Source organism: Bufo bufo, chromosome 1 (assembly GCF_905171765.1).
Source record: "Bufo bufo chromosome 1, aBufBuf1.1, whole genome shotgun sequence".
In the NCBI taxonomy this organism is placed as follows: Eukaryota; Metazoa; Chordata; class Amphibia; order Anura; family Bufonidae; genus Bufo; species Bufo bufo.
The window spans coordinates 621,819,389-621,843,261 of record NC_053389.1 but is presented as its reverse complement, the minus strand read 5'-3'; the positions used below and the strand labels follow the sequence as shown (position 1 = coordinate 621,843,261).

General features: G+C 41.8%; 1 protein-coding gene across 3 annotated transcripts in view; it reads right to left on the bottom strand.

The window, feature by feature from the left end:
• Positions 1-3,363: 3,363 nt before the first annotated feature.
• C1H15orf39 (chromosome 1 C15orf39 homolog) overlaps positions 3,364-23,873 on the bottom strand; it is a 31,984-nt gene continuing 11,474 nt past the window's right edge. The window contains exons 2-4 of one of the 3 annotated variants that reach the window (XM_040413796.1): positions 19,781-23,619; positions 9,407-9,440; positions 4,275-4,407 (exon numbers count right to left, since the gene is read on the bottom strand). In XM_040413796.1, coding sequence (XP_040269730.1) covers positions 4,404-4,407; positions 9,407-9,440; positions 19,781-23,564 — 3,822 coding nt within the window. In that variant the 5' untranslated portion in view covers positions 23,565-23,619 and the 3' untranslated portion in view covers positions 4,275-4,403. Of the gene's footprint in view, positions 4,408-7,856; positions 8,572-9,406; positions 9,441-19,780; positions 23,620-23,873 lie in introns of those variants that run through there. The other 2 variants (XM_040413795.1, XM_040413794.1) reach the window with 2 other exon arrangements.

Genomic DNA, 23,873 nt, shown 5'->3' with positions numbered 1-23,873 from the left:
CTTCCATATATATATTCATTACCTATTCATCAATATCATTGAAACCGGACAATAATGATCATATGTGCAGAAAAAAATAATAAACCCACGCATATTCCACTTTTAATGTTTAACTACCTTAAGGCACTTATTGTTCCTATAGAATGCATGTTAGGGTACTTTCACACTAGCGTTGTTTGAATCCGGCGGGCAATTCCGTCGCCGAAACTGCCCGCCGGATCCGGAAAAACTTGTGTGAAAACGGATTACATTTGAATCCTCATCAGGATTCTGATCACAATGAAAAAATGCATTGGAAAAAACAGATCCGCCATTTATGGACTTTTTTTTTCACATTTTCCGAGTTTAACATGCAAAAGCCGGATCCGGTTTGACGGAACACACGGCGCCGGATCCGGCATTAATGCAAGTCAATGGGAAAAATGACAGATCCGGCGTTCAGTCAAAGTGTTCAGGATTTTTGGCCGGAGGTAAAAATACAATATGCTACGGTTTTCTGAAAAGCCTGACCAGTAAAAAAGACTGAACTGGATGTATCCTGAACGGATTGCTCTCCATTCAGAATGCATAGGGATAAAACTGATCAGTTCTTTTCCGGATTTGAGCCCCTAGGACGGAACTCAGCGGCAGAAAAGAACAACGCTAGTGTGAAAGTACCCTAAACAACATACACATTACAGACATGGCTGGAAAATATTGAAAAAGTTTATCGATCCATATAAATTCAGACAAGGGTAGGTCCAATTTTATCCTTTAATGCAATATGCACCATTATTTGACCAGGTATATAAATACAATTGTGAAAAAACATCCCTAACCATTAAAACCACTTATAGCCCAAAAGAAAAGTGGAAAAATCAATTTTGTTTAAAAAAAAAAATAATTATAACAAATGTGACTGAATGTGAATCTCTAGGTAGGATAAAGGGGTTTTCTGGATTTTGAAAAAAATTTAATAAAAAAAATTGGTAACAGGGAAATAAACAGCATCATTTTATTTTATTTTTTTTTAAACATTACTCAGCTCTAGCCAATTACTGGCCTTATCATGATGTAATGTACAGCACACAACTGCTGAGATCAGGAATTGCCTGCTGTGATCATACCACAACCACGTGACGGGATGGGGATTTAATGAGTAATGATCCTTCTAGCTGATTTTTTTCTAATCCCCGAAAACCCCTTTAAATTGAATGGCGAGTTTGTTCAATTCTAGGATTATCCACATGGAGTGTGGCAAGTTAATTTAGATAAGCTTACAGATCACAAGAAGTTGTTCCCAGCAATGAGATTACAGATGCCGTATTTTCTAACGCAAGCCACCAAAATAAAAGCAATGAGCTAAATACTATAGCAGTTCCTCCTTTTGGGTTTCTATTTTTAAAGGCACAATCATTGGGCAGAGTCCAGTTTGGCTGCTTATAGATACTCAGCATCACATATAAAAAACTACAACATACCATACAATCCATAAAATTAGAAAGAATAAATTACCCTGATCATAGTGAAAATCGGTCTGAAAACTTTATAATGCCACCAACAATCTAAACTTTAATATCCCACCTTATAAGTTATGTTCTAAATCTTTGCCCGTCTAGAATAAAAAGCATTCAGCCGGCATGCATAGTGACTTCGCTAGGTCACCACAGTATGCAGTGGCTGAAATAAAATGAAATGACATTCCAGTCAATGTAACATGACTGCTTTTCAAACATAGACCATCATGGCAGCAGTAGATATTTTGACAGTAAGGTATATTTGAAAACTTATTTTTAGTTTTTCAGAGTTTTTCCATTTTTGTAAACTGGCCTCAGAATTGGGGTCTCACACTTACAAGCTACAACTCCATTTTAAAGGGGTTGTCTGGGTTCTAGATATAGAGACGTCCAAACTCACCCATAGATCAGCTTCCTGATGCAGAGTAGGCAGAGCCGGAAGCAGAAAGCTCAGTCTACTGTGTAGTGGCTGTGCTGGGATACTGTAGCTCAGGAACACGGCACGTCGCCATACAGTGGGCAGAGCTTTCTGCTTCCAGCTCCATCCACTGTGTTGTTTCTAATGACTGCTGAAAACATGGCGAAGGTGATATTGATCTGATACTGATGACCTATTCTGAGGATAGGTCAATATTTAAAGAGGACCTGTCACCACAAAATGCAATATAATCTGACAGCACCAAGTTATAGAGCATATTGATTTAGTTTTATGGGAGTCAGTAAAATTTTTATTTTTCAATTTCATATCTCAGCTTTTTTTTCCCTTCTGTGAATACCTATCGGTACAGGAGGATGGGGTTATCAGTGATTCATAAGTATTCACAGGAAGTGGAAAAAGCAAAGATATAAACGTATAAATTATAAGTTTTACGGAATCTATTCCAACAAAAAAAAAATAAAAATAAAAATTATATATATAAAAATCTGCTCAGCTTCTCCTGCTCGACAGCATGGTGCTTTCAGATTGAAAAGCATTTTGTGGTAATAGCTCCTTTAAAACCTGGACAAAAAACTTTAAAAAGTGTGAAATCCTTTTAAAACAGACCCCCACTTTTAAAAACTTTTTACAATTTATAGGTCCAATACAGGAAATGATGATGTACTGTGTATATGCCTAGTGAATGATGGACCACCCCCCAGAACATGCACTAGACCCAACAGTGTTCCTTTAACTGTGCATATCATTTCAGTAACTTCAAACTATTTTGTCACATGTTCTCTTCTGTGCATATTTACAGACAAACTCTGTTGTGGGAGCTCAAATGGCTAATGTGGCCATACACCTTATTTAGCCGTTTCCCGATTCCTGACTCCACCATACACATGCAGACTTGGCTTGGGTGAGCGTGCAGGGGTTCTCAACAGGGAAAGGAGAATTGGCCACTACGCGATACCTCTGATAGTGCCTTATCTCCTGTGAGAACACAAGATTGGGCATATTGAAATGCAAAATGCCCGATCCTTCTTTCCCAAGACATCTGCCGTTAAGGGGAGAGTCAGGGCTTGCACATGCATAGATGTTCGGCTAGTCCCATGAAAAGTGGCAGGTTCGGCCCACATTCACTTAAAGGGGTTCTGCACTTTGTTTAAACTGATGATCTATCCTCTGGATAGATCATCAGCATCTGATCGGCGGGGGTCCGACGCCCGGGACCCCCGCCCATCAGCTGTTGGAGAAGGCAGCGGCGCTTCTGTTTACCGCCGGCCCAGTGATGTCAAGACTAGTATCAACTTGCCTGGGCGGGGCTAAGCTCCATTCCAGTGAACAGAGCTTAGCCCCGCCCAGGTCATTGATACTAGTCGTGATGTCACTGGGCCAGCGGTAAACCGTGAGAAGGCCGCGGCGCTACTGCCAGCGCCGCTGCTTTCTCAAACAGCTGATAGGCAGGGGTCCCGGGTGTTGGACCCCCGCCGATCAGATGCTGATGATCTATCCAGCGGATAGATCAGTTTAAAAAAAAAATGCAGAACCCCTTTAACACTTGATGTACATTTAAACATTTTGTAATTTTCTACAACGTGGGGTTATGCTTTAATATGACTGGAAATTATAGGCTATGCAACTTTTTCTACATTATCCTCGTCTAACAAAACCAATGACCTACTATCATATAGTGCATATGGGAATACTAAAACATGAGGGCATTAAGGCACATTTGCATATTCAAGATACTTGTTCTCAGGACAAACTTTTCTATCACAGTACACTGGAATCCAGGATAGTTGGCTAAAACATACATTAAAAGTAACCCTTGAAACTGGCACGGTGGTTACCGGAAATGTAAAAGGAGGCACAATTTTTTCAGTAATCCTCACAAAACGAGAATTTTACATTAAAAAAACATTCAAAGATTAAGCTAATCACTATGCACCAGGCCTGCCTGGGCTACAGTGTGACCAGTTTTAAATGGACCACTTTAACCATCCAGCTGTAGCCAGCCTTTTTCGTAGTCCTGCAGTAGTTCTAAGAAATAGCGAGTGCCAGGCTCACCATCGTACCACACCTCATACTGTGTGTCACGGGGGTTACGAGAATGTTGGTGCACTCGTAGCACTCTGCCAGGGAACCAAACTTCTTGGTCACCATCATCAAACAAGTGTAGGATACGCCTCCCTACTAGATTTGGAAAGCTTTTACTCGTACGTCTACGCCTCCTTTTTGTGTAGTTTAACACTTGGCGCGCTCTGTATTGTTTCTTGCGACAAACTGGACTTTTCTGCAACATATCCTTTTTCTGGGGAGTCTTTGGTTTTTGAGTCTTATACACATGGATGCCCGAGTGTTTCCGAACTCTCTGCAGCTTTAGAATTAAGGCACTTTTAAATTTCCTGGGTGAGGCACAGAGTGGTTCCTTCTTTGACGAATCAGATAATTTGAGCTCCTCTTTTTCTAGACTTCGTGACCGTTTACCTGTGAAATTATATAAAAAGTTAGTCAGCAAAAAAAGGAAAAAAAAAAAAAAAAAAAAAAGGAATACAGTATATGAAAATTATATTATTGCATGCTATAATAAAAGGACAACTGTGCATCTGAAGTAAAGAGAACGTAAAAGGATGAAAATGTGGATGACAATGGGTGGAGGGAGAGGCAGCAGCAGTGACATGGTCTTCTCCCTCAGGCCCCTTTAAAATAATCGGCTGAACAATTGTTTATAAAGAGACAAGAAACATGCAAACTGTTTGTCAGGTGACTGGATCTTTTATGCAAGCAAAAAAAAATAAAAAAATGCTCACATTTCCCCTTGCTGACAATATGCACACTGAGTGCAGACAAATGATCAAACCAACAGTCATTCGGGGGGGAGGGGCCAGAGGCGGTTGGGGGATGATTGAGCACCCAATAGCAGCCCGCAATGGTCACCCGCAATGCTAGGGAGGCTGGTCTCCGTCACAGACTGATATTAGGCTTCCCATGCCGGAAGAGCCTGCCGGACAAGCCTAAAGCCAGTGTGAAAGAAGCTTAAAGGGAACCTGTCACCGGGATTCTGAGTATAGAGCTGAGGACATGGGTTGCTAGATGGCCGCTAGCAAATCCGCAATACCCAGTCCCCATAGCTCTGTGTGCTTTTATTATAAAAAATAATAGATTTGATACATATGCAAATTAACCTGAGATGAGTCCTGTTCGTGAGATGAGTCAGGGACAGGACTCATCTCAGGTTAATTTGCATATGTATCAAATCGGATTTTTTACACAATTTAAAGCACACAGAGCTATGGGGACTGGGTATTGCGGATGTGCTAGCGGCCATCTAGCAACCCATGTCCTCAGCTCTATACACAAAATCCCGGTGACAGGTTCCCTTTAAGTATCGTCTATAAGAGGGGCCCGGGGTTATTTGTACTACTGGATAACACCTTTAAAGGGAACCTGTCACATTGAACATGGTATCTGAGCTATAGGCAGCATGTTCTAGAGCAGGAGGAGCTGAGCAGATTGATATATAGTTTTATGGGAAAAGATTCAGTAAAACTGGTATTTTATACATTTAATTTCCTGCTCATTTTAGGCTTTGAAGTCAAGGAGGCGGTCCTATCAGTGATTGACAGCTATCCCTCTATGACTGTGTATACAGAGATAGCTGTCAATCAACAGCACTGCCTTCTTGACTTCAAAGCCCAGAATGAGCAGGAATTTAAATGAATAAATCACAAGTTACAAAAATAAATATCAGTCTGCTCAGCTCCTGCTGCCTATAGCTTACTTAGCATTTTCATGGTGACAGGTTCCCTCTAAATACTGGAGCCTAGACAACCCCATTAAAAGGACAAAAGACTGAATGGTAAGAGATATATAGTAATATACAGGCAAGAACATTCTGTATTAAAAGCTGAAGCATTTCTTGAATGAACGTCTGCAAGTCCACGTGTTCTATTATATCTAATGACAATTTGTGAAACTCAGATACTTGGACCTCATTGTTGCAGCAGTACTTTGCATCAGTATTGGTAAGTCAAGACCAGTAGTGGCTTCAAAAAAAGAGAATGCGGTGGACTTACTTTTCATTATTCCACTCTTGGTTCGGTCTTTCAGATATTGATACGCAATACTGACCAAAATACTACCGTGCCAATGAGGCACAAATGCTATATTTTTCAACTGTGGCCAGAAATATGGCCAAGAAAAAAAAAAAAAATTCTTTGATTTCAGAATTATGGCAAAATTATTATAGTTTCCAAGAGAGAATGTGAAGCTATATAATGAGATCGCACTGTGGCGTTTCTGACCACCCTCATCATTGGGTAGAGGGAGGTGGGTGGCCCCAGCTAAAGATGATAGCAGGGGTAAATACATTAAAAAAAAGAGCACGTACATTTCTTCAGTACAGCAAGCCTGGCATCTATAGTTAAAATGTATTAGATGCTCAGGGTACATGTAGGAATACGGTAGAAGAGGAAAGCAACGCACTTCTATGTGCAAAAATAGTTTGGCTCTGCTTTTAACTTGGTATAGAGAAGAATGAGCTTCTACTTCATACCTTGTCAAGTAAGCTTTCAGAGCTTGAAAGGGCATGAAGTATATGGTTACTGTTTTTTCAAGAATTCGGTAAAAAAAAAAAAAAAAAAAAAAAAAAAGACAGAATAGGAAAGATATAACAAGACTGGTTATCTTCTTTTTGGTTATGCTACATTAACAAGGACTGCACAAATTTTTGCATAAGAGAATCAGGATCTGCTGTCTTTAGTTACATCTAAAAGACTTTTAAAACTTCATATTAAGTAGGGACAACCAAAGAATCAGATATGTCCGCTTCTCAAGATGTTAGAATATAAAGCAGCAAAAAGGACTTTGGAGAATTATTTTCCACTTCTCTGCACGCAATGGATGTTTCATTCATTTTATACAGGTGAAATACTACACTAGATTACCTTTGGGGAAGGGGGGGGGGGTCATAAGTATATAGCAGGACAATTCATTTCACCCCACCTACATCTTATATTTTGCTTGTAAATGTGCACATTTGGTAAGATTTCATTCATCGCCCACTTTATAAAAAGAAAAGTGAATGGACCCTGTGAGCAGTCCCACTTAGGTGACCCAGGATGTACTGTGCCTATACAGAAGCTTCATGGTTCTTTTTAAAGTGAATCCAACAATAGTTGTATATAATGCATGGAATATAAAGTGTGCCTCTTAGTTTCTCCCTATGTAGGCAGACAGCCAGTAATCACCATCCTCAGATCAATTAGTCAAAATGACTGAAGACATGATATTCTAGACAACAAACACTATATGGATAAAAGTTGTGGGAAACCTACACATTACACCTACAGCTTTTATAACATCCCATTCTCAATCCATATACATTAATATGGAGTCGGTGCCCTATTTTCAGCTAAAACAGCTTCCAATCTTATTCGTCCAGAGGAGCATTTGTGAGGTCAGACACAGACGTTAGATGAGCGCTTGGGTCACAATCTTGTTTTAGTTCATCCCAAAGGTGTTTGAGGAGATTGAGGTCAGGGCTCTGTGCATGCCTGTCAAGTTCTTCCACACCAAACTCATCCAACCATGTCTTTACTCCCCCAACTGCGCCTTTAAGGACCTTGCTTTGTGCATTGGGGCACAATCAAGCTGGAAAAGAAAAGGGCCCTTCACCAACCTGTTCCCACAAAATTGGAACATATCAGAATGTCTTGCTATGCTACAGGGGTTTTCCACCTTTCAACAGAGACCTGTGGAGGGAAGCACACTAACCTGCTATCCGCTGTCTGGTTCTGGCTCTTTGTTTGTGGCTTCCAGTCCATACTTATCAACATCCAAGATGGATGGGGTCTCGTGTGCTGCTGAAGCGGCACATGCCCCAGTGACATGCCACTTGAAGGGTAAGTCGACGCTGCAGCAGCAGCAGCACACGTGACTCCCATTCATACCCCGACATTGTCAAGCAGGCACCGGAGTAGCGCAAACAGAAGTAGCCAAAATAGAGCAGCAAGGAGCAAGTAAGAATGCTTCCCTTCAGAGGTCTGTTTGAGTGGGGGGGGGGGGGGGGGGGCACTTGGAGCACCTCAGCTCCTCAACTTTCCACCCTTAGCCAATACTTCTCCCCTTGACTGACAGGGCCAGGTGCTGTAATGCCACACATGAATTGCTGAATCTTCAGCTGGTGTATGTGTGGGGTATGCAGTTTGCATTTCAGCATCTGGGAAAGCCAAGATATGTACTGCACATGGGCTGACTGACGATGCATAGGCACATTCAAGGGTATACAGGGCCAGACAAGAGGACTGTGACCATGCCTGGCCGTGCCAGTCAAATAATAGGGGCAGTGTCTAAGGGTGGAGAGTGGAGTAGTTGAGGCGCTCTGAGGGGCTAGAACCCGCCCCTCAGTACACTGAAGCCCTCATTAGCATAATTAATACAACAGCATATTTTGCATAAACAGGGCCACGGATTTTAACAAGTTGTATTGTTTTAATGAGCAGGATTGACCCTACTAGGCAGTATGCCAATTTTTTTATGGTTGATCCAAATAAAAGATGTCCTTAATCAATTCTGGAGCCTCTTTTCTTAGATCTCTGGGTTATGTCATTCCTTGGTTGTTCCTATTTCACACAGCCAAGGACAATGAAGCTGTAAGAATTATGAATAATATGTGTTAGTGTCAAGATCCAAGAAGTATAAAAGACCGAAAGTACAATTATTACTGTATTTTTTGCCCGATAAGGGAAAAAAAAAAGTCATTGCATCTTGTGGGGCAAATACTAATGAGCTCCTCTATTATGGAAGTGCTCATTCGTACTCGAGGACCAGGAAGCGGTGAAGGCTCTAATCCGATCTACAGCCGCAGCATGAAGAAGAGCAAGAGCGCGCTGGAAGTGAGGAGCGGCAGCATCCGAAGCAGGAGAGGTAAGTATTTTTTATTTTGTAATCCGAGGCTGGGGGCTGCTCAAACATGGCTGGGGGCTGATATGAGGCATGGCAGGTCTTATCTGATGTCTGAGTGGGGGGGGGGGGTAGGAGTCTTTATATTGGGCTCTGATCAGAGGTCTGATTGAGGTCTAATGATGAAAAATATTTTTTTCTTACTATCCTCTTAAACCAGTGGGTCTTATAGGGCGAAAAATACGGTACATAGAAATGCCAATAATACATCTAGACACTTATATGTACCAGTAGTATTGTTTTGATCTTTTATACATACTTGAACTTGTTTTCTGAGAAAAGATGCTCCCAAACTATTATATTAAAAGGGAAATATAAGAATTTACTAGAATGGACATTCATGGAGAGCAGACAGATCTTCAAAACTTTGTATTTGTAAAGAAACACAAATGATTTAGTAAAATAACAGGTCAGCCAAACAAGAGGAACATGCAGATATACACATAGATGTGTACACAATGGCACACACAAACACGCTTCTATAATCCCCAAGTAGTGTGATTGGCAAAGATTGCATACGTACTTGAGTGTATGCAGCCCAGACTGTGTGCGGGAACCTGGAAGATATAAAGTTTAGGGACATGAGCCCAAAGGGAATAGGAAAGACAGGAAAAGCCCTGTGGTGAGTCACAGGGCACACAACTCCAGGCATTTATATTCTTGTTTAGCCAAATGTGTAGGGTTAAGAATGAGTGATAGGTCTGTTAGTAATTAAAAGATGGTGATAAAGATTTCATGCTGAAAGTTAAACGCTGGAGTTGTACACCCAGATCCCCTGTTACCAAGTCTACCAGAAAGATACAGCAGTGTCATGCAGCGGTCTGCCTGGGAACTATATGGAGGACTACCCATAGATGTAGATGGAAGCAAGAGCAGACAAGAGACTGAGCACACGTGAATGAAGGTCACAAATCTATAAGAGCACTAAAGCTAAATTAAACGCCATCTATATGCTACTAGTCTCAAGTAGTGCAAGCAAATTACATGACCAAGAAAGGTTTACAAATTTTCTAAAAACACTCAAAAAATTACTAATAAAATTAGTTACACCCCTAATTCCACAAATGTATGGATACAGAGTATTAAAGAGGCCCTGCCACCTGCACAGACACCTTTTCATTACTCTATTATCCCTGAATTGCCAGCAGTCTGCAATAAAGGTCCAACTAGGCGTTATCAGTTGTGGGTGTGTCCCTTCAGAGTTTTCCTTTGAAAACACTGAGTTGATAGTGCCAAACTATGCACTGACACGCACCGAAAGGGTAACACCCAGCTGGATCTTTCTTGCAGAACGCTGGCAAGGCTTTCATAAACTTCTAATTGGTACAACTGAGGGCTGGCACATGGGGAACAAATCACTTACTAAAACATTAATTGGAAAATGATCTGCAAATGGAAACTTGCAAAAGCAGAAATAAAAGTTGCTTTAGATGTAGGAGGTCCAGTCAAATAAAAATGACTCACATTTAGTAGATCATGGGTCATGTAATATTCCCACCAACAGAAAACAGTTATACTGAATATTTCCTCACAAAACTGCATGTTGTGCTCGGCTTCTCCTGCTCCACAACATGCTGCCTGCAGTGCAGACTGAACAGCATGAGCATTAGGGCAGAATAGGCTGGTTTCGCCCTGCCGACACAGCCTTCTGGCAGGTTGTTCAGGCATAACATACCACTGCACACATTTCCCGGGTTTCTGCCGGATTCTCTTATAGTTAATCCAGCAGTAACGGAACAGCCTGCAGTCTCTGTAAACGCTAGTCCGCAGTGATGGCTAACCTCTGGCACTCCAGCTGTGGTGAAACTACGACTCCCAGCATGCTCCATTCATTTCTGTTAAGGAGAACAGCCAAGCAAGTGTGCAACTAGTGTGGAACCAGCCTTAGTCTCCATTTACAGTCATCCCCAGAGGAATACGAAATCTGAGGATTTTACAACTGAGTAGGACATAAAGCATATGCTCTGGGGTAAATATTTTGAGACCATTATTTTATCGTTTTTGGAATATCAATTTCCTTTGGAGCCGATCTAAAGTTGCTCTACTCTACAAACCACTGTAATAACCATAGACTATTATTGCAGCCATAGAAGGGGCGAAGATATGTGACACATTACGTTCATCAATGCAATACTTTTCTGTGGACATCTTTATCTAGGCCTATCAATAAAACAATAGAGCTGTCATACTGTAATCCCCATTCTACACCTGATATTACAATAATATTACCTTGCAGCTAACATCCTCCCCACAGAGCAGCAAACTGACATTGGACTGCCTATCAATATATCTATATACGAGGGCTAATCATTTCTGTTAAGTGCTACAGAAGAACAATATTTTGTATTTAAAGGGGTTGTGGCAAGTTTATAAGTTATCCCCTATACACAGGGTGGAGGATAACTAGCCGATCACTGGGTGTCCCGTTCTGATGGAGCAGCAGGTGTGTATGCACACCACCACCATCCATTTCATGGGAGCGCTGGAGATAGCCAAGTACGGAGCTCATCTATCTATAGCCCTCCCACAGAGAATGAGTAGAGTAGCAGGGCACAAGCTTGACCTGTTGGTTCATCAGATTGATGCAACAGGACCCCTGTTCTCAGAATCGGTAGGGGTCTCAGTGTTCAAACTCTAGCAATCAGCAGGTTATACCCTATCCTGTGGTCAAGAGTTTCATTTTCACAAAGTTTGCCGCTTTAGTTTTTATGGTGACGATCTGCATTAGCTCTAGATGAATTCCAATTAATTGTAAGTCATTCCTTGCCCTGAATTTCAGCCCTGCCACAAAATGCCCTGCGAACACCATTTCAGAGATCTGCCAATTAGCTCAGGAGAAAGTATTAATGAGGAGAAGGCAGCTAATATCACTCTGTCATGCTGACTGAATTAGAATAGCAAACTGGTTCCTTTAAAAGGAGGTGCTTTAAATAGTATTTTTTTGTTAACAATGGTTACCTCCAACAAAACAAGTGCTTTGCATCAAAAGGACTTCATAGGCAAGGAGGTTGCTGCTTGTAAGATGCCACCTAAATCAACCATTTATCAGGTCATCAAGAACTTCAAGAATAGAGATTCAATTGCAATGAAGATGGCTCCAGGCCCTCCCTAGAAAGTTTAGCAGATGCCAGGACAGTCTCCTAAAGAGGATTCAGCTACTAGATTGGTTCGCCACCAGTGCAGAACCGGTTCAGGAATGGGAGCAGGCAGGTGTGACTGCATCCGCATGCACACTGAGGCAAAGGCTTTTGGAGGGTGGTCTGGTGTTAAGAAGGGCAGCAAAGAAACGATTTATCTCCAAGAACAACCTCAAGGACAGACTGATCTTCTGCAACAAATACAGGGATTGGACTGCAGAGGACTGGGGTAAAGTTATTCTCTTTGATGAAGCTCTTTCAGACTGTTTGGGACATATGGAAAGATGAATGTCTGGAGAAAAGCGAAGCACTACCATAAGTTCTGTATCATGCCAACAGTAAAGCATTCTGAGAACAATCATGTGTGAAGTAGTCTTAAAAAAGAAGGGTCAACACTAAGTATTGAGACTTTGTATACATTTAATGTATATGTTAATAAATGTTAAAAACCTCATGAAATGCTTACAAAATTGTAAGTCAAAAAATCTAAAACGCTGAAGCAAACTTTGTGAAAGCCAACATTTGCGTCATTTCTGTGACCTTGATTCTGACATAACCTTGCTAATAAAATCCAGAATTGCTCACCTACATGACTTTAGGATCTTAAGACCCTCTTAAACAGGCAACGATCAGGCGAGTGAAGCTTTGCTTCAGATCACTGGTGTAAAGAGGTCCACCAATCAGCCAGCAATTGAGTAAACGCTAATTTATCAGCAGCACATCTCAAATGCAAACTATATATGGACATACGAGCATACCAACATACACTACAAGGATCTGCTATTAAAGAGGACCTGTCGCCTCTTCAGACATGTCTTTTTAGTAACTACATGCATCCCCATGTAATAATTCTGGAGAATCTGATTATGACTATGCTGTGTCATTCCTTTACTAGTCTTGCTAGAAGTTATGAATAAATTGCTACCAGTTTGCAGATTGGTGTTACTGATACTAGCCAATCAGTGCTGCCAGTGTCAGACCTCTCCAACTGGTAACATCCATGTGGACCTTCACTGTAAGTATCTAGCAATTCATTCAAAACTTCTAGCAGGCATACTAAAAGGAAAGGCAACATAAGAATCTTTTCATAAGAAAAGATGCTCCAAAATTACTACAAGTGGAAAGCATGCATCTACCAAAACAGGCATGTCAGGAGGTTATAGGTCCTCTTTAAATGTACTAAACATTTAGCTTGTAATCATATGGAAGAACACTAGCAGTTATTTTAGACTGGGAAGAAGCTAAACACAACAGACTTTCCCCATAGCTATATAAACTATCAAGTGTTGTCAGTTCTCTAAAGGTATGAAAACTGTATTCTGTGAAATGCAATAACAAGACACAAAAAGATGATATTTGAGCAAAATGTTTGGTGGTCCAACAATCTGCTGTAGATCCACAAGCTAAAGAATACTAAAGAAAGGTGTTAGTTTCCGGTCCTAAAAAGATCACCTTGATGCAGGCAGAAATAATTTTGGACAAAATATATTTGCCAAGAAGCTCAACATTTAGCATTTTACATTTTGTATAGTTAGTATGGCACTATTGTATTTAATAGTGTTTGCAGAGTGCTGTTGCATTGTTTGTTTTTGCTTTTGTGGTTCCAGCCATGGCAATGTGCACATGGGATGTGCTGACCTATGAACGTTTGAAGCAGTTTGACAAATTTTCAGCATGCAGCCCGAAAGAATGATCAATTTTTTTAAAAAAAAAGCATAGATTGACAGAACTAAACTGTGCAGTCATTTTTATGCAGTTAGTTGGACTTCTCTCTAGTTCTTTAAAAAGTTCTAATTTTGTTGCCTTCTGTAAAAGCCCCTTACAGGGGTAGACACAGCAGGCAATTATAGGAAATGAACACCACATTCTGGGAAATTGCTTGCAAGAGGAGGTCAGCATTGAATCTACATGAAGTAGTAACCTCGTCTCCTCTGCATAGGGACGAGTGATCGCTAATCCCAGTAGAGAAGCATTGTGTTTGGGCAGTAGATCCCCATTTACACAGGACAATGTGCTGCTCAGAAACGATGCGACGACATCAGCAATGCGGTGTCGCATGGTGATCAGCAGCACCTTTACACAGGGCAGCTAACGAGAACGAGTTTCTAGGAACACTCATTCCTCATAATTGCTACAATTGTTGGACTGTGTTAAAGCAGCTGTGTCACCAGGGCCTATTAAGCAAAACATAGTGGCTGGGATCATCAAGCTGATTAAAAACATCAGCATTTTATTCATATGCAAATTAGACGTTAAAGCACCAGGAGGTGGGGCTGAACCCTTTGAGCACTGCTTTGTAACGCCCCCTGTGCTCTGCACAGTCCCTCCTCCCCTTGATTGACAGGGCTAGACATGCTGAGGGCAGAGCTGTGTCCTAGCATGTAGCCAGGGCTGTGGAGTCGAAGTCGAGGAGTCGGAGGCAATTTTGGGTACCTGGAGTCGGCAAAAAATGAACCGCCTCCTACTAGATTTAAATTGAAATAAAAAAATTAAAAAAAGTTTAAGTTTAAAATGTCCCCATTCACAAAAAGTTATAATTAATTACCATATTTTTCGCCCTATAAGACGCACCTAAATTTTTGAGGAGGAAAATAAGAAAAAATATATTTTGAACCAAAAGGTGTGCTTTTGGTGGGTTTTGAACTAATGGTGGTCTGTGGATGGCACTGTTATGGGGGCATCTGTGGATGGCACTGTTATGGGGGATCATTGTGGGGGCATCTGCGGATGGCACTGTTATGGGGGATCATTGTGGGGGCATCTGCGGATGACACATATACAGCATCTTATCTTATGTTTCATCCACAGATCCCCCCATAACAGTGTCCCTGTGTAGTGAATAGGGGCCGGCATCTGTAATGGCAGAGGGGGCCCGATGCCTGCTTCATTCATAAAGTGGGCGGAGCAGGCGCGTGACGTAGTGAGCTACGCTACGAGCGCCCACCCAGCCTCCTGACTGCCAGGAAGTTAGTAAGTAGTACAGCGCTAGATTTAAGATGATTGGAATACTTTAACAATACCCACAAGTTAGATATGATTACCGTATACTACAGTGAGCGGGGGCCCAGTGTAGTAGAATACAGTGACATTACATTACAGTAGAATACATTACAGAAACAGATGCCGGCCCCCATCCCCTCCTCCCTCTCAGCCTATTCACCGGACGGTCGCAGCATTCGCCCCATAAGATGCACTGCTATTTTTCCGTCATTTTTGCGAAAAATATGGTACTTCTCTACTGTAAGAATAAAGGCCAATGCAAGCAGTGCGTCACGTTACCGCAAAATGAACACGTTAAGTGACCATGAAGAAGCATGCTTTTCATATGCTTCACTATATGGCACGCAACACACAGTTAAGGAGCGGCAATACTTATACTTTCCATTGTGTTGTGTTCCACTGTTACAGGGAACGCAACGCCCATGGTCAACCTAGCCTCTCACTGATAACTGATTAAGTAAATATATGTTTTTTGCAGGACTAGAGACACTTGTATAAGTGAAGGGAATGGATAGTCAATAGTTCAAGACTGAAGCTGTAAACCATTTGAAAAACTGCTGTCATTCAGCTAAGGCTATAAAAACTTGTAAACTCAGATTTTTAGCTTAAACTTTAAACATGACTATGGGATTCTACTAGGGAAATCAGGTTTTAAAATAAATGCCCCTTTCCCTGCCCCTTCCTGGATCCTCCCACTGCCCTATCTTCAGCAGAAGATCAGCACACAAAGAAGGCAACAGCTTCCTAGCCAGTAGTTCTGTGGTAATGACATGTATGTTGCCTTTCTTTCCTTCAAAGAATGTATAAAATACATTCGCATATTAAATACAGAGGAGTCGGAGTCGGAAGTACCAAAAACTGAGTCGGAGTCTGAGCATTTATCTACCGACTCCACAGCCCTGCATGTAGCGATCATATACTCTATGTTCTATAGGTTCACCACACTGAGATCTGCTCAGCAAGCTAATATTGTTTTATTCATATTCAGCTTCTAAAGTACAGAAAGAAAAAAAAAAAATGCATCTCTGTGGTAATGCTATAGCTTTGTGGAGATCCCAGGTTTAAATAATGGGAGAGACTTCCAGGTTTTTTTTCTTCAGATTTTTTTTTCCCTTCCACATTTTACCTATAATAAAAGTCTATATCCTTATCATATTGAGAATAATGTTTTTAGGCTTAAAAAGCTAAGAAATATTGCGGTTTTCTTTATAATCATATACAGTCCTTATCAAAAGTTTAAGACCACTTGAAAAATGGCAAAAAATCATATTTTACATTGTTGGATCTTAACAAGGTTCCAAGTAGAGCTTCAACATGCAACAAGAAGAAATGAGAGTGAGAAAACATTTTTTGAGCATTCAATTAAATTGAAAATAACGATTAAACTGAAACAGGTTGTTTTTCAGGTGATCCAAATTTTAGGACCACATGCCTTTAAAAGGCCAAATCTGTGCAAAGATGTGGATTCATGGTCATTTTCTGTCAGGTAGTCACACGTTGTGATGGCAAAGGCAAAAAAACTCTCCCTTTTTGAACGTGGTCAGGTTGTTGAACTGCGCCATCGCTGTTGAGGTGGGACGCAGTAAGACAGTCATTTGGAATTTCTTAAATGATCCTGAGGGTTATGGAACAAAAAAGTCAAGTGGAAGACCCAAAAAAATTTAATCAGCACTGAGCCGGAGGATCCAATTGGCTGTCCGTCAAGACACTGGACGATCCTCGACCCAAATTAAGGCCCTTACTGGTGCTGGTTGCAGCCCCATAACTATCAGACGGCATCTGAGACTGAAGGGCTTCAAAAACAAAAAAGTCTTCAAAGACCTCGTCTCCTTGAACGCCACAGAACTGCTCGTTTGGACTTTGCAAGAGAGCACCAAACATGGGACATTCAAAAGGTGGAAGAAAGTTTTATTCTCTGATGAGAAAAAATTTAACCTTGATGGTCCTGATGGTTTCCAACGTTACTGGCATGACAAGCAGATCCCACCTGAGATGTTTTCTACGCGCCACAGCGGAGGGGGCGCCATAATGGTCTGGGGTGCTTTTTCCTTCAGTGGAACAATGGAGCTTCAGGAAGTGCAGGGGCGTCAAACGGCCGCTGGCTATGTCCAGATGTTGCAGAGAGCATTCCTCATGACTGAGGACCCTCGTCTGTGTGGTAACGACGGGGTTTTTCAACAGGAAAATGATACAGTACACAATGCCCGCAGGACAAGGGACTTCTTCCAGGAGAATACCATCACTCTTTTGGCCCATCCTGCGTGTTCCCCTGATCTAAATCCAATTGAGAACCTTTGGGGATGGATGGCAAGGGAAGTTTACAAAAATGGACAACAGTTACAGACAGTAGATGGCCTTCGTGCGGCCGTCTTCACCACTTGGAGAAATGTTCCCACTCACCTCATGGAAACGCTTACATCAAGCATGCCGAAACGAATTTTGGAAGTGATAAACAATAACAGCGGAGCTACTCATTACTGAGTTCATGTTTGGAAGTTGGATTTCTGTTTTGGGGGGGGGGGGGGGGTTCGTTTTTTTTTGGAGGTGTGGTTCTAAACTTTTGATCAGTTGAAAAACAGCCTGTTTCAGTTTATTCATTGTTTTTATTAAATTGAATGCTCAAAAAATGTTTTGTCTCACTCCCATTTCTTCTTGTTGCATGTTTAAGCTCTACTTGGAACCTTAAGATCCAGCCATGCTAAATATGATTTTTTGCCATTTTTCAAGTGGTCTTAAACTTTTGATCAGGACTGTATTGTGTCTGTGAATAAACCAGTAATAGTTTTCAGGTTTCTAAGCAAAAAATAAATAAATACATAAAACAAACAAACATTCTCAATACAGTAAAGCCTTCTATTGTTATTATATGGTTCTATATTATTTATTGTAGTATAGCCTTTTATTATTGGTTAAATGACCAAAAAAATATTTACATAAAAACAATGTACTGTATTTTTCGGCCCATAAGACACACCTAGGTTTTGAGGAGGAAAAAAAATAAAAAAAATATTTTGAACCAAAAGATGTGCTTTTGAACTAATGGTGGTCTGTGGATGGCACCGTCACGGGGGCGTCTGTGGATGGCACCGTCACGGGGGCATCTGTGGATGGCACCGTCACGGGGGCATCTGTGGATGGCACCGTCACGGGGGCATCTGTGGATGGCACCGTCACGGGGGCATCTGTGGATGGCACCGTCACGGGGGCATCTGTGGATGGCACCGTCACGGGGGCATCTGTGGATGGCACCGTCACGGGGGCATCTGTGGATGGCACCGTCACGGGGGCATCTGTGGATGGCACCGTCACGGGGGCATCTGTGGATGGCACCGTCACGGGGGCATCTGTGGATGGCACCGTTATGTGAAATCATTATGGGGGCATCTGTGGATTGCATGACACTGCTATGCAGGGGGGGGGGGGAATCTGTGAATGACACATATATGGCATCTTATCTAATGTCCCTGTGTAGTGAATGGGGGCCAGCATCTGGTTTTGTAATGGCAGCGGGGCCTGGTGCAGTCACTTTATTCTACTACACCGGGCCCCGCTCACAGTAGTATTATCATATCTAACTTGTAGGTATTGTTAAACTATTCAAATGTCATCTGAAATCCAGCGCTTTACTTACTACTAACTTCGTAGCAGCCAGGAGCGCGACTCATTACGTCACGCACCTGCACCGCCTGCTTCATTTATAAAGTGGGCGAAGCAGGCTGCCGCCGACCCGGCCTCCTGACTGCTACGAAGTTAGTAGTAAGTAAAGCGCTGGATTTCAGATGATATTTGAATAGTTTAACAATACCTACAAGTTAGATATGATACTACTGTGAGCGGGGCCCGGTGTAGTAGAATACAGTGACTGCACCGGGCCCCGCTGCCATTACAGAACCAGATGCTGGCCCCCAGGCCCTCCTCCCTCTCAGCCAATACACCCGACGGCTGCAGCATTCGCCCCCATAAGACGCACTGCTATTTTTCTCCCACTTTGGAGGGGGTGCGTCTTATAGGGCGAAAAATACGGTAAGTCGCTCCCAGGATTGAAACCTGGGATCTCTAAATGCAAAGCAATACACTTCTAGCCATAGCATTACCCCATAGAGATGCATGTTTTTTTCTATGCTTATAAGCTAACACATATTACTGGTGTCTATAATCATATATTGTGCTTGTAAGCAGTAATATGTTTATTAGCTTTTTGAGCAGGTCTCAGTGTGGTTAAGCTATAGAACGTAGTGTATATGATATGTAGATGATAGGACACAGTTCTTCCCTCAGCATGTCTAGCCATGTCAATCAAAGCAGTACTCAAAGGATTCAGCCACACCTCCTGGTGCTCAAACTTCATTTGCATATAACTAAAAACGCTGATATCTCTGCATACAAACAAAAGAAAGGCATTGTTTTAATCAGCAAGATGAGCCCTACCAGCCAGGATGTCTGGTTTAATAGGGTTGATCCTGGTGACAGAGCTGCTTTAAAAAGTGCTCTAACCATCCTATGGAATAATTTTGAAAGCAATTTCGCTAAAAGTTTTTTTTCTCCCCTCTATGTGGGAGTACCAAGTATCCACAATAGGCAAATACAAATGTTCAGTGGCAAATTTAATGGAAGAAATAAAGGATCACTACTCAATACGTTAAGCTATTATTTCTAACAAAACACTGTAAATTGTGCAAAGCATACTGCCTTTCAATGAAACTGAAAAGTTAGTTTGCAGGCAAGCAATTGTAGAGCAACACCAGAGAAATTATACTTACCAAGCTCCTGCTGTATTATGTGTCTGCAAAAATGACACAGCAAGTCTGGATAAATGTCAGGAAGCTGTTTAAGGGCAAGTAGTTTTAACATGCGGGAAGGGCAGTGTTTCAGCTTGGTCTCTCTGAGGAGTTTTTCTTCAGATAAAGTAGTGGGCCGAAGTTCTACTTTGTGCTTCTGCAAAACTCTATCAACAGCAGGACCCGGCAACTCTGGAAACAAGACTTCCTTAACTAGATGGATAGGAATAAAGATTGCACCTGCTCGTATGACATGAGGAAAAGGGCATTTCCGAGTAAACATGAAAGTTTCCAACTGGGATAGCAGCTTATGAAGACGTAAACGAACCCCATCAAAAGCAAGCCATATGTCTTCTCCGGGCAAATCTGAGGATGGATCATTTGATCTAAAAGTATTCTTAGTCTTCACGGGCATCTTGCTTAGCTCTTCCTCCTTGGTTTTTGATAGCCAGTCCTCAAGCAAGCTGGAATGAGATCTAGCAACAGAACTAGTGATAGCTCTGTGCACAGACCGGTGAAGTTCAGAGAACTGGTGACCAGAACTACTTCGAGAAGATTCATCTACACTTGCCAAAGACACATTAGCTTCCCCTAGAGCTGGGGAGGATTCAGGAGCACTAGGAGGCAGAGACTGCACTGTATCAGATGGAAATGGATTAGACACATTTTGGGAAACAGAGTCAGTACTGGCCCTACAGGGCTCCTCCTCAGACGAAGATAACTTCTTCATTTTGTACTTCCGAAACATGAACGATTTTGAACTGTGAAATCCGTTACTTTCATTTTCTGAACCCGAGGGTGAAGACAATGATTGGCTTGATTCAAGGGGTTTCCTTGAATTTTGCACGGGACTCTTTATAGATGGTGGTTGGGAGGTATGCAGTGCTATACTATTAGTGAAGTAAATAGTAGGAGGAGAAGCAAGCATAATAGGCACAATGGTGGTTTGAGTTTGCATAGTATTCACAAAGACTGAAAAATTTGAGTGACTGGGATGTTGTACCGAAGTATGAGCAGGTAAAGTCTGTAAGATCTGACTTGTACTGCTGGAAAGGTCTTGTTGTCGAAAGTTTTTAGCTACCTGAGAAGAACATTTATCCTGAGGTTGGTGGGGCAGACCTTTGTTGGAATGCAATTTACCACTGCCCTGAATGTTATGGGAACTGCTCTTAAAGACTTGAGAGAGGTGATTTTTCTCAAGTTGGTGTGTTAAGCATTCAGTCATCTGAGATGGGGGATTGTTTTGATTCTGACTGGGCAATCTCTTAGTATCTTGGGGATGGCCAACTTCCTGATTTCGATTGGACAATCTTTTGTGGGCCAAAGACATGGAGTTTTTCTGTGCATTGTTCTTTTGCGTTTCTGCAGCTACAGACTGGCAATACTCCTGAACCTGCCAAGAAAAGGTCTTGGGGGACAGAGAAATATTTTTCTGCCTCTGGCAGATTAACTTTTCACTTGTCAGTCTTTTCTCTTGGCCTGAGGACAGTCTGTCATAGGAGACAGGTGAGCAATGCTTTTCACTTGACTCAAGCATTTTGCTAGATGCTTGAGAGGAAAAGCTTTTCTGATCAAAGGTGTACATTTTACTAGTGTCTGAAAACATTTTACTCTCTGGACCCTGTATCTGTTTTTCAGCTTTACCCAGGCAATTTTCTGCAGCAATAGTATGCAGAGTACCCTTGTCCTGGCAAGAAGAATCAGGCTGGCCACAAGAAGAGGAACCAGTTTGAGGTAACTTTTTCAAACTTAGGTCTAGAACACCAAATTCCACATCTGTATTTTGCATAGAGACTACATCTTCACCAGTTTGCACAGTCTCTTTATTTCGATTTTTTTCAACATTTTCATCATTGACTATGCTAGCAATAGAATTTCCTTTAAGTTTTTCTGTCCTGTCTTCAGTAAGTGGAGCCTCTAAGAAAGCTGAGGCAGAAGCTATGTTTTCCACTTCAGATTCCTGATTGGTAGCAAAAGGATGTGGTGCTTTTCCTTCCAAATAAGCACGGTACGGGGCAAGGCTAAATACATCATTAATAACTGGCATTGGTGGGGATTTTGGATTATCAAAACACACATCCTCACCGATCGTAGATGCAGATTTCGGGTCAGCAATATCAACCATATTGCTACCTGGAAGTTCACAGTTTGGGGGCAATAATGTAGCTGCATCATATCTTGAGCTCACATTGTTATGATTCATTTGATATTGGCCATCAACTCTGGATACAGAGGGACTAGGAACAGTTGATTCTGCATGTTTGAGATGTACATTTGATACACTGCTATGACTTTCTGTAGTGTTTTCTACTGTTTGAGCGGCTGTAACCCGACGGTCTTCAAAAGCGTGGATTGAGCTATACAGTGAAGAGGTTTCTAACGCAATTGAATGCCTATTGGCATGATGAGCAGAAATAAATTCATGACTGGAGACAATTGGGGTTGTAATAGAACTGCTACCCTGTTGATCAAAACTGGCATGTGCACTCTGTTCTTGATAGGCAGACCTTTCTTGCAAACTCCTATTTGTTGGGGATGAGTCAAACAGAGGCTTGTCTGCTCTGCTAGACATCACACATACATATCTATTCATCTGACCAGAGCACACTGGGATCTCTGTAATGGTCTTGTGTGTACTTGGGTTTGCTTGGAAAGGTCTCTCACTTGGTTGTAGAGTTCTATCATGGTGAGATGTTTGAGCTCTTAGCTCTGAATTCCCATAGCCGGAGTGCATATGATGCTCTCGTTGTGGATAAACTGAACTCCCCCTTAAACTTTGTGGTGATTCTCTCAAGTCCGTACTGCAAGATAATTCTGTGGATCTATGATGGATATTGTCTGTTGCATTACTGTTAAAATTCTTTGAATATGAATTGCCCAGTCGATGGTCAAGGCTACCTTGGTAGGCACTAGGTTTATTATTACTATGTTTTGGAGAGGGCGTGGTGAAGGCAGAACTTCTTTGTCGGCCTAAAGGTACATTGCCTTCAGCGTACAGAAGATGAACATTTTGTTGAGCGACAGAGTGATGGGCATCTGTGAAAATGTCTTTTTGGGGATATGCTGAAGAAACACCTACTGAACGACTTGTATCAGCTCTGTGTCTATAAACATAGTTTTGCTCCTGTAAGCCCTGAGACAGGGAAGATGGGCTCCCAGCTACCTCAGGGTAAGTGGTTGGGGTGGAGAAATGTTTTTTTGTCCCAGAGTCATATAATGGAGAAGACGGTTGGGCAAATCCTGCAGAAGTCCATTCCACAGTAGGTGGACATAGGGGTTGAGAAGACAGAGATTGAAAACCTCTTGTACCATATGCTGCATCCATAAAGTTACTTTGACTCCTGTAAACAGGCCTGGGCATTGCAATTGAAGGGCATGCACGTGGACATGCCATATGGTAACCACGTACTGGGGAACTGTGATGAACTGGAACCCGATTACTTGAATTATCTGACAGCTGCAAAGGATTATGCGGTCGTTCGACATGTGGTCTTTTATACTTCACTGATGCTTCCCTAGTTTGCAGATGCTCATTTTGGGCACTGTCTGTATATTGCATATATGCAGCTGTAGTGCTCCAGGGATTAAATGATCCATGGCCATCAGTATTAGGCATAGAATAGGCCATGAAGTTCTGACATGTCTGCAAATCCTGTGGAGATGAAAGCCCAAAACAAGCTGCAGAACGCTGTGAAGCCAACTCCAAACGGGCTAACTTATTGTGCATCACATGATCCATGCTGCCAAAGTGTCTTTTTCCAGCCATTTCAAATACAAGTGGATATTTCTTTTCAAGTCCTGCTTGTGGGTTAACTCTTTACCTGTAAAAGTGAAAATAAATACTGTTGTAAAAAGACATTTCCAAAAATTAATAACGACTAAGCAAATTGTATAATATTACTATGGAATTATTAGGCAGGAAAATTTTACCCCTCATTAAGAACACTGGGGGTCATTTATTAAGACTACCGTTTTAGATGACTGTCTTAATCCCGGTTGAACTGGTGGTGGATGGGAAGGACAAGGCTTACAGGGGTTGTCCTTGTAATAAAAAGATGACAAGACTGGATATCAC